The sequence below is a fragment of the Akebia trifoliata genome, chromosome 15 (genome assembly GCF_017979445.1).
Source record: "Akebia trifoliata isolate Shusen 1 chromosome 15, ASM1797944v1, whole genome shotgun sequence".
Lineage (NCBI taxonomy): Eukaryota > Viridiplantae > Streptophyta > Magnoliopsida > Ranunculales > Lardizabalaceae > Akebia > Akebia trifoliata.
The window spans coordinates 25860389-25874832 of NC_141389.1; the positions used below are offsets into that span (position 1 = coordinate 25860389).

The following is a 14444-nucleotide window of genomic DNA, read 5'->3' on the forward strand; positions in this document are numbered from 1 at the left end:
AACGAGTCCCAACTCAAGTGCATTGGAGTGATTTTGGATGATTCTGTAAAATTGTAGTAGGGAAACGATACAGAGACAGGGCCCGAGTGCGTTGGAGTTGCTCTAACAACTCTTTCCCATGTCCAATAACTAATGTTGATGCCACGTGGCATGACAGGTTTTTATATCATCAGGTGTGATCAATAAATTTGTGTCACTTGTATTACATTTAGTCACATTATCTATGCATTTGCCTATAGGACGTTTAAATAAGTTTAATGCATGTAGTAATATAGAAACTTATCAAAAATATAACTACTCCTACGAGAAAACTAGCGGATAACATACGTTTGGTTAATGGGAGAGGTGGGGCAGCTTTGATTTTCTCAGAACCTCACTTGCACGGCAAGTTAGAGTTTCATATACGCCTTAGTATGTCCACAAAGAACAATGGCATGTATGGGTCCTACTTGCAAAATCTTGTCTATCTAAAATTAGTGGGATGAAGAGCTTTCATGAAAAATCATACATTTGATAAACATTTTCAAAATGAATTAAACAAATAGATGTGAGATGTTCGTGTTGAGTTTAGTCTTACATTAGATACTCATTGCCTCATCTCTCAACTTATGATTATGTTTGTCGGATGGTACCATACAATAAACCACCATAAACCTCTACTTTAGTGTTTTTCTAACAAATTTTGAAATGTTAATTAAAATTATGTATCCCACATGAGTTAGCGTAACAACAAAATCTGAGAAAGTGGAATACACGGATTCCACTTTCCAACATAACGTCTCTCTTTTATCATACTAGATTCATTTGAGAAACACTTTTCTTACTAACTTAGAAAGATTTCAAATCTTACTGAGGGTTGTTGGGCTGATATGAATTACTACATTGACAATCCAACACTGTAGCTTTCTTGAAAAACTCATATTAAAAAAAAAAAAATCAAAAAAATTAAAAACTTGTTTTGAGCTTCATCAAGGTATTGAAATTGTACGGCTACTGAACTCCAAAATTTAAAATTTAAATTCAACGATGAAAATTATATTTTTTTCAAAATTCTTAAAATGTTGTCCTTTACATCCCCGTGGCATCGTATCGTATTTTTGGATGATACAATGTGAAACTAGAAAAAATTCTTTTTTCACCTTGGATCAAGCATTTTTTTAAATTGTTTTTCTAAATTTGATTGAAGCCATGAACTCTAAAAGGATGACATAATTTTTTTCCAACATGGTAGATCATTTGGGCCTCGCAACCTTAGTAATATTTGAAATCTTATCAGGATCAAGCATTTTTTTCACCTTGGATCAAGCATTTTTTTAAATTGTTTTTCTAAATTTGATAGATGCCATGAACTCTAAAGGGATGGCATAATATTTTTCCAACATGGTAGATCATTTGGGCCTCACAACCTTAGTAATATTTGAAATCTTACTAGGATCCCCCCCCCCCCCCCCCCAAATATTTAATTTATGAAGTTTAAAATTATAATTCAATGGTGAGAAATAACTCCATTTTTTTTTTCAAAATTCTTAAAATTTTGTCCTCTAGCAACGAATCATGTTTTTTTGGATGCCATAATATGAATTCATGATGCCTAAAAAGATTGGAAATCTTACTAAATTAGTCAGAGTAACCTAGCTCATCTCAATTTTCTCATACTAGTCCATCCAAATTAAATAATTATTTTTAACATTAAGATATCTTTAAATGTCTCAAACATGCTTTGTTGAGCTTCCTTTTCATTTTCATTTATTTATATATTCCAATTGTAATTTCAAAAAAAAAAAAAAAAAAACATTTTGATTGTAGAATGAGTATTAATGTTGATCCAATGAGATCCGCCACTATTACATAAAGAATATGCAAACTAAACTCACATCAAGATTAGTGTCAAACAAATGGCATGGAAACTAATATGGCTAAGGGTTTTCACTACAAGATCAAGGAAAATTCTATTAAGGATATGTAAAACAATTTTTATTGCGACCAAATAGGCCCTATAAGTTTTTGGGCCTCTCCACTTATTGTCAATTGATTTTGAGTTTGAACCCCAAACTTATTATGGTATCAAAGCGAGTCTTTCCCTCCTCCATGTCACCCAGTTCACATCTCCACGTGTTTTGACTCAGTCCGGCCGACACGTTCGGGGGCGTGTTGAGTTTAGTCCTACATCACACACGCATTGACTTGTCTCTCTCTCCTTATAAGTTGTTGGGCCTCTCCAATCATTGCCAATTAGTTTTGAGTTGGACCCCCAAACTTAACAAGTCAAAAGACTAGAAAACCTAAAGTTAGGAATGACATTTAGAAGAAATGTTCGAGCAACTTCAATAGATGATAAATTAAGCGAAACTCTCAAATGATTTGAGCACATTTAATGAAGCTTGGTTAAAATAAATGAAAAGAAGAGATTGACTAACTACAAATCACCTGGTAACAATTATAATCCATCACTTAAGAATAATCCTTGTAGTCAAGTGGTGTGATTATACTCCAAATTAAAAAAAAAAAATGATTTTGGTTCTATGGAAATGTTTTTTTTTTTTTTTAAATTTTCATTTGCCAATTAATAAAGTAGATTTCCATTGACTCTATTAAATTCTTTATTTAACATGGATATGAATTTGATTGTGAAAATTATTACTACCATCGGGAGGGGATCCTTTGCAATACATTTTCTTGTAGTTCCCTGTAGTGGATTTTAAATGGGAGATATTGATACGTTGACAAGAAAAACTAACACCTTAAACGTGTATGGATCATTCTACATCGATTAGATTATAATAAAAAAAAAAAATTAAAAAAAAAAAAAAACATTTTTTGAGATTGATCTGAAGATTTGAAAATGAACAGTCCCTATACTTTCATTTTTTAATGAATGGATTTTTGTATCTTTGTGATGTGACACTCCTTTAACCGTTAAAATCCACTACACAGAACTGCAGGGAAAATGTACTACAGAGGATTCGCCTCCTACTATCACTCCTTTGGAAGCTCAAACTATATTACTACTCTACCTTCTTACTTTGGAATGATTAATGGAAAACAATGAATCAATTTGATTCATAATACAACATTGTTTCCATCAAAACTCATATACTAAAGAAATCCATATTATTATTAAAACCAACAAATAAAAAAAGAACTTTTCTATTGATCTCCAAGAGAATAGTGAAAGATTGAAAGTATCTCTCTTTCTTTCTCACCAACAACAAGGGAATTGGGTTTTCAAAGAAAACAAACTTAACCATCATAGATGAAGTTGACCCCTCCCCATTTTCTCTCTTTTTCTATATAATCAATCAATATATCACTCAAATAGTTAAAGAAAACTTTTATTCCCCTAAATCAAAATGAAATTATTAAAGAAATAGAAGAGATCTAGCTGTTATTGTTAAGTATTTCTTACTTAAATAAGGAGAGTGAGAAAGTTTTTCTTTATTGAAAATGAGACTTTTTCTTTATGTAAGGTGCAATCAACAAAATTTAAAAATAAATATACGTATCTTATAATGTTGGTGTGTAACCACCACTTATAATCGATATCTCAAAGGAAATATTCAAGATGAAGATCCTTAATGTGAATTAAAATAGTAAAGCAAAATACAAATCGACTCTGTTACAGTGGGATTAGTCTCACCCAAAGGGTGAGGATACCCATGATAAGCATAAAAAAAAATATTAAAAAAAAAAAATACAAATCGACTCTTGATAGATTAATGATCAAAAGAATACGATCAAATGAACGGTTGTAATGGTAAGATCAAGTCAATGAACACCACAACTAAGATGCCACTATCACATAGATAAATATCTACTCAACCATATTTAAAAAAAAAAAAAATGGAAGGTAGGCTAGAAATTAATATTTCAAAAGATGTGGTGTGAAGAACTTATCAAGTATTTGATTAGGTCATCATGATAAAGTTGCGTGTGCAATTTGCTAACCCTTTATTATCAAATAATTGATTCACACGTACATGCACACCTGTGAATGTTTCAAAACTAAGAAAAAGCTCTTCAGGATTAGGAAACTTAGGATGTCAGATAGTTCAGACTTTCTGATTGTGTCGCTCAACAGAAGCCAACCGTTTTCTTTTGAGTTGATTTATTTGACCCGAACTGTAATCGGGTTTTGAAAAAAATCAAATGGGCCACCAGATTGTTATCTCCTTTAATTGGACCAAAGTAGTCATGGAGACTTTGGATTCGGATCCAACTAGGCTTCCCATTGCATGTGTCAATGACATGTGTCACATTGAGATACGAGTTAAAATCTTATCTCTCATTTCTAGTACAAGGGAGTTGATTGTATGCATCTCATGACATACACATTCATGCAGGAAATGGTTTGAGTTCATCCCGACAAATATGGAAGAACATAACGAAAAAATAAGCAAATTGATATTAGGTAATATCAGAGTGAAAATTGAAAAATGGGACTAAAATAGGTGATCAAGACTTATCAAACCCGATTGAAGAACCGAAAAGTGAACAAAACCCAAAACTTGTTACCCAGATTGAAAATGTGGATCAAGCCTAAATTAATTTAAATCAAACAAAAACTAATAAAAATCGATTCGAGTCTGGGTTTACCCCTCCAAGGCCAATCCAAGCCTGATTGAAGGATCAAAAATCAAACAAAACCCAAAATTTTGAAACCCCCCCCCTTCCTATAAGTTATATAATTTATATTTTATATAATTGTAAATAACTATTTCTATATAAGTTATATGGTAATTGCAGGTGTTTATTTTCCTTTGTATAAGTTATGTAGGTGTATATTTATAAATTATATATATATATAACCTATAAGTTGAAGTTCAGATCTATGTGAACTCGAATCGAACCAAAACTTGTTATTCGGAAAATTCAAAAAAGTTTTGAAATTTGAATTTCGAATTTTTGGTTATACCCATAACAAATCCAAACCCGAAAAATATTCGAAATTTTTCGATTCAATTTGGGTTTGGTTCAAGCATTTGGAATTTGAACCTGGATCGAGCCCAAAAATTTGGTTTCGGGTTTACTCGAATGTACATCCCTAATAAAAGTGGAAAGAAAAAAAATTAAATGTACAAGTGAAACACTTTCTTTAGTAACATAGTAAGTTTTAAGTCTTACCAATGGTTGTTTTGCTCAAATGGATTATCATGTCAGCAATCCAACACCACAACCCTCTAAGTTTTATTGAAAAATTGCGATAAAACAAATAAAAAATTATTTTGAGCTTGATCCAAGGTTACGAAAATGGACGGCTATTGAACTTTCACCTAACTCCCAAACTTAAAATTAAAATTAAACGATGAAAAATAACTATTTTTGAAAAAAAAAAATCAAAATTTATAGAATTTTATCCTTTACAACCCTGAAGCATCAGATCATGCTTTTGGATGCCAAAAGGTGAGGGACCTTTACTATGGGTGAAATCCTTATTAACTTAATAAGGCTAGTTGGAGTCGATGCATGATATCAATTTATGACCAACTTGTAGAGGAATTAGTCAAAAGTCCAATACATCATTAAATATTCATCGAGAGTTTGACAAGATGAATCCCGAGGACCACATGCCTAAGATTATTTCTTGGCAATTTGCATTTTCCACCAAAAGAAAGAGACCTTCGACACCATCTTATCACTTTGAAAAGGCCATCAAAATAAATACTATGTGGTGTTCTAGAATTTGGAAAGAGTGGGTCTAAATTCATGACTAAGTCCAATTCAATTTGATGACAAATGAGTTTTCTTTGACAAAATAATTATTTATATTAGCGCTCATCAGCCTCACATCATCTTGAGGGGCATGGATTCAAGGAAATTTTATCTTTTTTCATTAATAAACATCCAAGTCCCATCCATCTTTCCAACTAAAAGAGAACGTAGAAGTCAACTCATGATACATAGAAATGAGGATGAAAAAGTAAATAATATGGCTTATGTGGACCTTAACTTGTACCGAAAATATTTTCGATTGATGATTAAAATTGCTATTAACATATATTATTGGAAAATTAACTGTTGAGTATATATTTTTCTTCACTCTTGGGTGTGTCAGACTTCATCATTTAAGCCTTGTGACCTCTTATATTCATAGTTCTCCCCTTCTCCAATAGACCGATCATTTGGAGTAGTTGATTGATTAACATGGTATTAGAGTGCTAGGTTTGTATAAGTTACAAGTTCGGTTATTTTCACCTTTATGGGTGAAAGGGAGTGTTGAGTGTATATTTTGCAACTCTTAGGTGTATCATACCCCATTTAAGCCTCGTGACCCTCATATATATATTCATGATAGTTCTCCCCCTTTCCAATATATCGATATTAGATTTGTATCAAATTGTCTCACGATATTCTAAACCTAGGTTACATACTATTTTAATGACCAAACAACCCAATTCCTTGGAGCATACTACACTATTAGATGGAGAAGAGCTAACATGAAGTTGAACTTTGTTATATTTAGTAATTTTTCAAAAAAAATTTAAAGTTGCTATTGCCACACTAACTTTTACTAATGCTACACCAACTGTGTGCAATTCTTTGGTAATTTACATAGGAATTGGTGTGGCATTAGTAAAAGTTGGTGCGGCAGTAGCAATTCTCTTTTTTGACAATGCTTGAGTGACTCGAAATTGTACCTCATATCTCACTTTCTTGACGTGGAAGTGTGTAGGAACCATAGACACTTTACATTGATTAGGTCCAGATTGACCATTAGATGGGACATGCTTGCACTATGATCTTGGCTGCAGCTTGGGCAGGTAAACCAGAATCTGATCGGTTCAACCTAACCTTAGGTTAAGTTTGGGAACAATTGGCTAGGGTTTGGACTCGGGTTGAGCAAAAAGAAAAATTTGACCGAATCACATCGGGTTAGGTATGGGCATCAACATCGGATTGACTTAACTTGAACTTTGCCTAACCCCGAACTTAATATAATTATAATTTAAAAATATTTTTAAAATATCTTGGTTTAATTCCCTTCACAATTCACATTTCAAACTTTAGTTAATCATCATCTTTTTTTTTTTTTAAGACAAATAATTGTAAATTTTATATTGTTTTACGTACCACTTATCTTTTTCTCTTATCTTTATTATTATTATTTGACCGCCCTTGTATCTGGGTTTTGCCTAGTCCATAGACCACGGTCTTCTCCAAGGACTAGTCTAGGGGCACGTGCAACACCCGCACATCACACGCATTGGGTAAGTGAGGGTACGCCCTTGCGAGCTGCCCTGGGGAATTATTGCTCATACTAGGTATCGAACTCACAACCAACAGTCTCTCACCACTTGTCGATTCGAAATTGTCATTGAGCCTCGGTATTAATAAGGAATGAACCAACATGATCAACCCGACCAACCTGACTTGAGTTGGATTTGGATTGAGCATTTTATGCCCAAGGTCAGGTTGGGCATGGGAACGGGAACAGGAACGGGTTGATCCCCAACCCGCCCAAGTTGCAGCCCTTGACAGGTTTCTCAACATTGAACAAGGCCCGATGTAATAACACCAACAAATTCAATATAAAAAAGTTTAAGAATAAAGTTACATATGTATATCTTACAAGTAGGCCACAAACATTGAGAATGGAAAATCAACTAATCACACAATTAACGACGTTTTTGTTTTGTCGATGAATCTGATTCGATTTCATGCTTTTCATAGCTTCCAGTAGATACCCAATTTGTGCAAGATACCAGCAACTACTCCCCAGAAGGTGATCTCGGCGAACATCACGTATAACAGTGTACCTACCCTCTCAGATTTCCACACATCGTTGAAAACATGTTCTTGTATCCAATTTACCTGTTCATCCAAGTAGGTTTTCAAGCAATTAGTTTTGATTGTTTTTTTTTTTTTTTAGGTTTCATGGTTTTTGTGATCACTTAGGCCTGTTATAACACAATGTTAATGGGCTTTTTTTTTAGAGTTACTATTGGCACTCTAACTTTTACTTATTACATCCCAATTTTTAAATTATTTATCACACCCCAATTAAATATTAAAACACGCCATTCAAACATTACAAAGGATTAGCTCAAATTATTATCTCAACATTACAAATTAACACTGGTTCAAAACAATTTCAGTAGTTGTTCCATATAGAATCTTAAACCCAAAAAAATATAAATCCAACAACAACAAAAATGAGAGAGAGAGCTTCTATTGGCACCCCAACTGTACATAAGTAAAATTTGAGGTGCCTATTGCAGCTCTCGTCTTGTTTTGGAAGGTTATCAGTTGTTAAGTGGGCCCTTCTGCTGCTAATATTAATCAAGAAACATATTAATGGTTTTTTGACTCTAATTTCAAAAATACTTAATTTGTATCACTAGTTTAGAGTGAGGGGTTGGGATCCTTAGACTCATGAAAGTGAGCTCATATGTTCACACAAAATCTCGACCGTGCATTTGTGAGATTCAACAGTTGAGATATATCTTAGAGATCTATAACATATTCTCGGGATTCATCTTTTATCCCAATCATTGAATCTCACAAATACACGGTCAGGTTTGTGTGTGAACATATGAGTATCGACCAAGGTTGGACACGAGCCATAGAGTCGTGGGCCTTCATGCGGATTTTATACATTAAAATTTTAGAAAATGTGATTTCACTTAATATTTAGATGATTAAATTGATTGTTAATTGTTAATTGTTAATTATTAATTTTATGAAAAATTTGGATCGCTTTAACTATCGTCTGAGAGATGAATCAAATATTATTGGCATTTTGAACTTAATTAATGAGATGAAATGTTACTTACTAGCGAGTTATCGGGATTCTCGTAATACCACCCATTGATGAATGCGGGGAAGATACCCTGTGCCGCCATCACGAACACTAGCATTGCGTTCATCCCGATCCACTCTAGGAATAGAAATGGTAATCTCACTTCCAAAACATCAATCTGTTTGCACACATCAAGATGAAGAAAGAAGTTCAAGCAAGTTTTCGGAGAAAAACAAAAAAAAAAAAATTGCTAGACACCCCAACTTTTACTTATTACACCCCAATTTCTTAAATTATTTATCACACCTCAATTAAAGTATAAAACACACTCTTCAAACATCACATAGGTTTGGCTCAAATTCTAATCCAAATACCAAAACAATATAACACTCGTACAAACAATTTCAGTAGGCACCCCAACTTTTACTTATTCTCAACCATTAATTTTCTTAATTTTAATTGGGGTGCAATAAGTAAAAATTGGGATGTGAATAGGAGCTCTAAAAAAATGAGAGCTACTATTTGGACCACAACTTTTACTTATTACACCCTAATTAAAAAAAAAAAAAAAAAGTAAATAGTTAAGAATAAGTAAAGTTGGGGTGCCAATAAAAGCTCTCTTTTTTATGCCAAATTTCTATTTTTGAGTTTAGGATTTTATATGAACCTAGTCATAATTGTAAACAACTACTGAAATTCTATTAACGAGTGTTATAATGTTATGTGATGTTGAGATTAAAATTTGAGCCAAACCTTTGTAATGTTTGAAGAGCGTGTTTTAATCTTTAATTGAGGTGTGATAAATGATTTAAGAAATTGAGGTGTAATAAGTAAAAGTTGGCGTGCCAAAGTTAAAAAATTGTACCAGAATGTAGAACCCAGAGAACACTATTCCAGCTGCCCCAGCAGTGAAGCAGACATAGCTGAAGCTGTAGAGCTGTTTGTTTATAGGAATAGCTGCAAGCCACGAAAATGAAGTTAAGATTTAGACTCATTGTTTCGAAATTGGTTTATCAAACATTTTTGCTAAGCTCACCATCTGTAAAATGAAGAATGATGGCTATAATAAGCAAGACGAATCCCATCGACACCCATTGTTTAAGGCGCTCCGCATGACCCTATGAAAGATCAATTATCGGCGTTTATGATCGTTAGATTCACATACTATGATCGACGAAAAATTAGTTAGAAAATTTTGAAAAAGCCGAGAATTAACCTTGAAATGTATCAGAATGTGACCATAATGGACCCCGATGGTGCCCGAAAGGATTGCTGAAATTGAACTAAAAAACACAACAACCACTTCAATCCATCTCGAGCTCGTAATTAAGGTGTCGAATAAGTTTAATAAGGACATCGACATACCTTAGCAGGCCTTCGGGTTCGAATGGGCCTCGACACCAATTCGGAGCATCCTCCCGAAATGGGCCTGAACTTGGTGAACTAAGCGTGCAAGCCTACACAATCACGAACAAAATAGAAACAATTAACAAAAAATACGTGTATTTAGGTCTTAAACATTACGTAGGATGGAGTTCGGTTAACCTTTAAGCGTGCCCACACGGGTTGCGAATAGAGATGGTTAATACCCCAGACTTGGCGGTCCACATAGCCAACTGCATTGCAAGCCGGTCCTAGGTGGCCTGTCATGCCACATTTTACCTGAAAATGGGTTGTGACCTCTTAGTTTTATTAGTAGAAGTTATGATCTGTGGGCAACAATTAGGGACATAGGCCGTCGTTTAATAGGATACTAAATACGTACTGTAAGTCTCTCCGTGTGATGATGACTATGTGAAACGAAACTCCAATCAGGAACATATAGCGCGAATGTCGTCACCATGTAGATTAGAAAGGCGACGAACCCTCCAATCCTACGGATGGACCCAATAGACTAAGTACAGTAAAATTAAGAGAACACATAACACATAACACGAGAAGATTTACGTGGATCAATAGTGCCTACATCGATGAATGTATGCGATGTGAGTGATCACTAATTGTGACAAAGAAAATATATAAGATTGGGTTACTCACCATTGCCAACTATAGTTGTGGAATATGGAGAAATGGCCAGAGCCAAGGGTGGTGGGCCTGACCTTTGTGGTCATGACTTCTATTAGAGCCACTATCATGTACACCAATGCTATTCTCTGCTTAGAGAAAATACAAGTAATTAGTAAGGAATGAAGTATGGTTTAAGTGGTTAACCACTATGGTTAGAGGTGTCAATGGGTCAAGTAAAGCCCGAATCAAGCCGTGTGCCCAAACATTGTCGACCGAAACCTAATAATTAAGTAGAATGGTTGGGCCCATTATATTGGGTTGATCGTAGATTTGAAAATCACATCTTTCAGAAAAAATCATTTTCCCTTTGTTTTCCATAATCATATGGGCTATAATTAGGATCTGATGAAAGATGGTGGTGCTGGCAATGGGTCGGATAATATCCTCTCACCCGACTCATCCTACCCGAGTTATTCGGGTATGGGTACAAAAATTTTAACCGATTAAGAATTCAGGTAAATTTATCTATAATTATTTTTATCCGAATATTAGTTCATCCAAGTTTAATACGATAAATTCACAATAAAATATATGTATGACCCAAAATTAAGGTTTTTCCATCATCTTCACAATTGAGGTATATATATATATACACTTGGATATCCGCTTGAAATTTGGGTAGAAGTTTTTATGGATATCCTTTGACAAAGTAGGTAAAAAATTGAATATGATAAGCGGATATAGAGTTGCATAAGGATATGGAAATAGCTTCATCCGACCCACACCCAACCCATTGCCAGTCCTAGGTATGTCATCAGTTTGGTAAAGAGTCGTGATTTTCTTACGCCCCCTTTGACATACGCTTCTTGATGTGGCATGGCTAGAATCATAGATCTTTTTCTTCAGGATACAAAATTTTACATCCTAATAAATATGTGCATTTGTGTATCCCGATGAAAAGATCTATGATTCTAACACATACTACGTCAGGGGCATCAGAAAATCATTATTCTTTGGTAAAACCTCAATTTTCATCAAAACAAAGAAGAGTAACGAAAAATTACCCTATTTGGGTAATAATAATAATAATTTCTTATAGTACCTCTATAACTATTTTGATTTGTTAATATTAATAATAAAATTATAAAATATTTTAATATATTTTTTTTAAATTGTAAATCTACTTGAGCATCAAGTGTATATCACATGCCTCCACCAATCAAATACACACAGAGAGAGAGAGAGAGAGAGAGAGAGAGAAAGAGACCTGAAGAATACCACACCATCGGATTTGCTTCATGTCAACTCCATAAGACAGATCATCAGGAGCATGAGAGTATCCACCTATTACATCATATATGTGTGTGGTGTGTTATTATCAATTAAACAACAAAACCAACAATTTTACTTGTTTTCCTGTCTTGCTATATGGCCTACATACCTTGCAAAAGAAGCCCCCAAAACAGAAGCTTTATTGTTCTTAAAATGATTTTCTTTACTGCATCATTCACCTTTGGAATTCTCTGCAACATCTCAACATGAACACTTAAAAAATCATGATTCCATCATAAGATTGGTCCCATAATACTATGATCTGATCCAACGGTATGGCAGCAAAGTGGGCCCACATTTGATATACACATCAAAGTGTGGGACCAGAGAGAGAAAGAGAGAGAGAGTTGTTATTGCCACACCAACTTTTACTTATAACACACCAATCCATGTGTACTTAATTTCAAAAGGATTGGTGTGTCGTAGGTAAAAAAATTTTGGTGTGGCAATAGAATTTCTCAAATTATATATATTACCTTAAAAGCCAGGGCAATTGCAACACCCACAATGAAGAGAAAAAAGGGCATCACAAAGTCAGCCAATGTACACCCATTCCATGGCGAGTGATCGATGCGCGCGTATGCACCTCCCGCATCATCCACCAATATCATAAGCTGCATCGTATCTCGATGTAAAATATGAGAATATATATATATGTAGGAATAAAGTATATATTATATGGATCACATGCATTTCACCATCATTTAAATTATTGTACCGTATTGTATTTCAGTCGAGACTCATACGAAACTTTGACTTCAAAATATTGAAAGTTTCAGATAGGGCTGCCAATGGATCAGATCATATCTAGAATCCAATCCAATAACTTTGGATATGGATCGAGGATTTGGGTTAACATATTGGAACGGTTCTAGATCAACCATATCTTGATGACCTTATCCAATTAAATGTGAGAAAATATGTAAATTATATTATGTATTTGTTTTAATATATGAAGTTCATTTATTTTGTATATCAAGACAGATTTGATCCAATTTGGATTCCATCCAACTATTATCAAGTTCAATTTAGATCATTATATTAGGATCCACTAAAAATCCGGTCCGTCCAATCCATATCAAATGAGTCCCAAACCGATTTAATCCAATCCATTAATAGCCCTAGTTCCAAAAATGTTTCGGTCGAGATAGTCTCAATTTTTCTCCGGACCAAAACATTATCTTAATCTAAGATAAATAAACTTGATTTTCATAACTCATAAATCTTAACCATGATTGAGTAATCCACCTCTTGGATTAGCCAATGAGTTGTGATTTTCTGGCTCGAAAATTTTCACTCGGTTTGTACTTGGTTGACGTGGCAAGGGCACAAAACCATAGATCTTTTCTTCGGGATGTGCAAGAAAATGATCAACGGTTCTGTACCCTTGCGACATCAGCCGAGTAAAGATCGAGTGAAAATTTTCAAGTCCGAAAATCATTAGCATTAACCAAAACATGCTCAATATGGGCCTTTGGATCCATCACTGGGTCTGATATTGGGCTATATTAATGGGTCCATCAAACAAGTGGCCCACCCAATAAAAGTGGCCATGGCCCATAGAGGAATACATACCACTATGGTGAGGCCTCTGAATGCATCCAACGTGGCAATTCTCTTGCTCTTATGCTTTATCAAAGGTTGCTCCTCTCCTTTTTGTTCCACTAAATGATCCGGTGCTTCACTCTTCTCTTCTTTATCGTTGTTACGGTGATCTCCATCGTCGATCTTCTTCTCTACTTTGTGATGATCATGTTCTTCTTCCTTTATCAGAGGAGTATTCCCCAAACCTTCTTCTACTCGTCTTACATCCGCCATTAATGCAATTCAAGTCCTTCTCCCAACACAAAGGAATTTAAACAATCAAGAATTATAAGTAGATGTAAATCAGACAAAAGTCAAAGCAAGAGAGACGTTATTAGATTCAACGGCCGGCATTTGTTTGTATCTGAATCGGATAATGGGGCCCATGTAGTTAAATATATCCCATTTTATGGATCGAGCGGAAGAATCCGTGGATTTTGGGCAAAAAAGGACAGATTCCTTGTGGGCCTGAAGGGTATCTGTCACCAACTACGTATTAATATGGAAGAGTTAGTGCCCGAAAATGCTAAACAGTGGAGTTTAGATCCTGTACTCCAGGAGTTGGATAATTGCAACCCTCTCTTTTTGCCACATGGCATATTATCTCTCCCAACTTTATTTCTTTATTTTTCATGGGTTTTGGGGCCAGCCTTTTAATAAACCCATTGTTATTATTATTAGGAAAATGCTGAAGAAACATTGAAAAAATTTGACATCATTTCACACATTGCTGACATGGATGTGTGTCCAGAACTATAGATGATTTTTATTGAGATACAAGTGA

General features: G+C 34.4%; 1 protein-coding gene across 1 annotated transcript; it reads right to left on the minus strand.

Moving 5' to 3' along the window:
• Positions 1-7516: 7516 nt before the first annotated feature.
• LOC147384822 (uncharacterized) lies at positions 7517-13904 on the minus strand. Its single transcript, XM_086426197.1, has 13 exons — positions 13652-13904; positions 12553-12690; positions 12186-12267; positions 12012-12088; positions 10775-10890; positions 10503-10611; positions 10283-10399; positions 10103-10194; positions 9954-10020; positions 9774-9855; positions 9603-9694; positions 8772-8915; positions 7517-7809 (listed from the first exon to the last, which is right to left on the minus strand). Exons 1-13 carry the CDS (start codon positions 13892-13894, stop codon positions 7663-7665), a joined length of 1506 nt encoding a protein of 501 aa, XP_086282323.1. The 5' UTR covers positions 13895-13904; the 3' UTR covers positions 7517-7662.
• Positions 13905-14444: the final 540 nt, after the last annotated feature.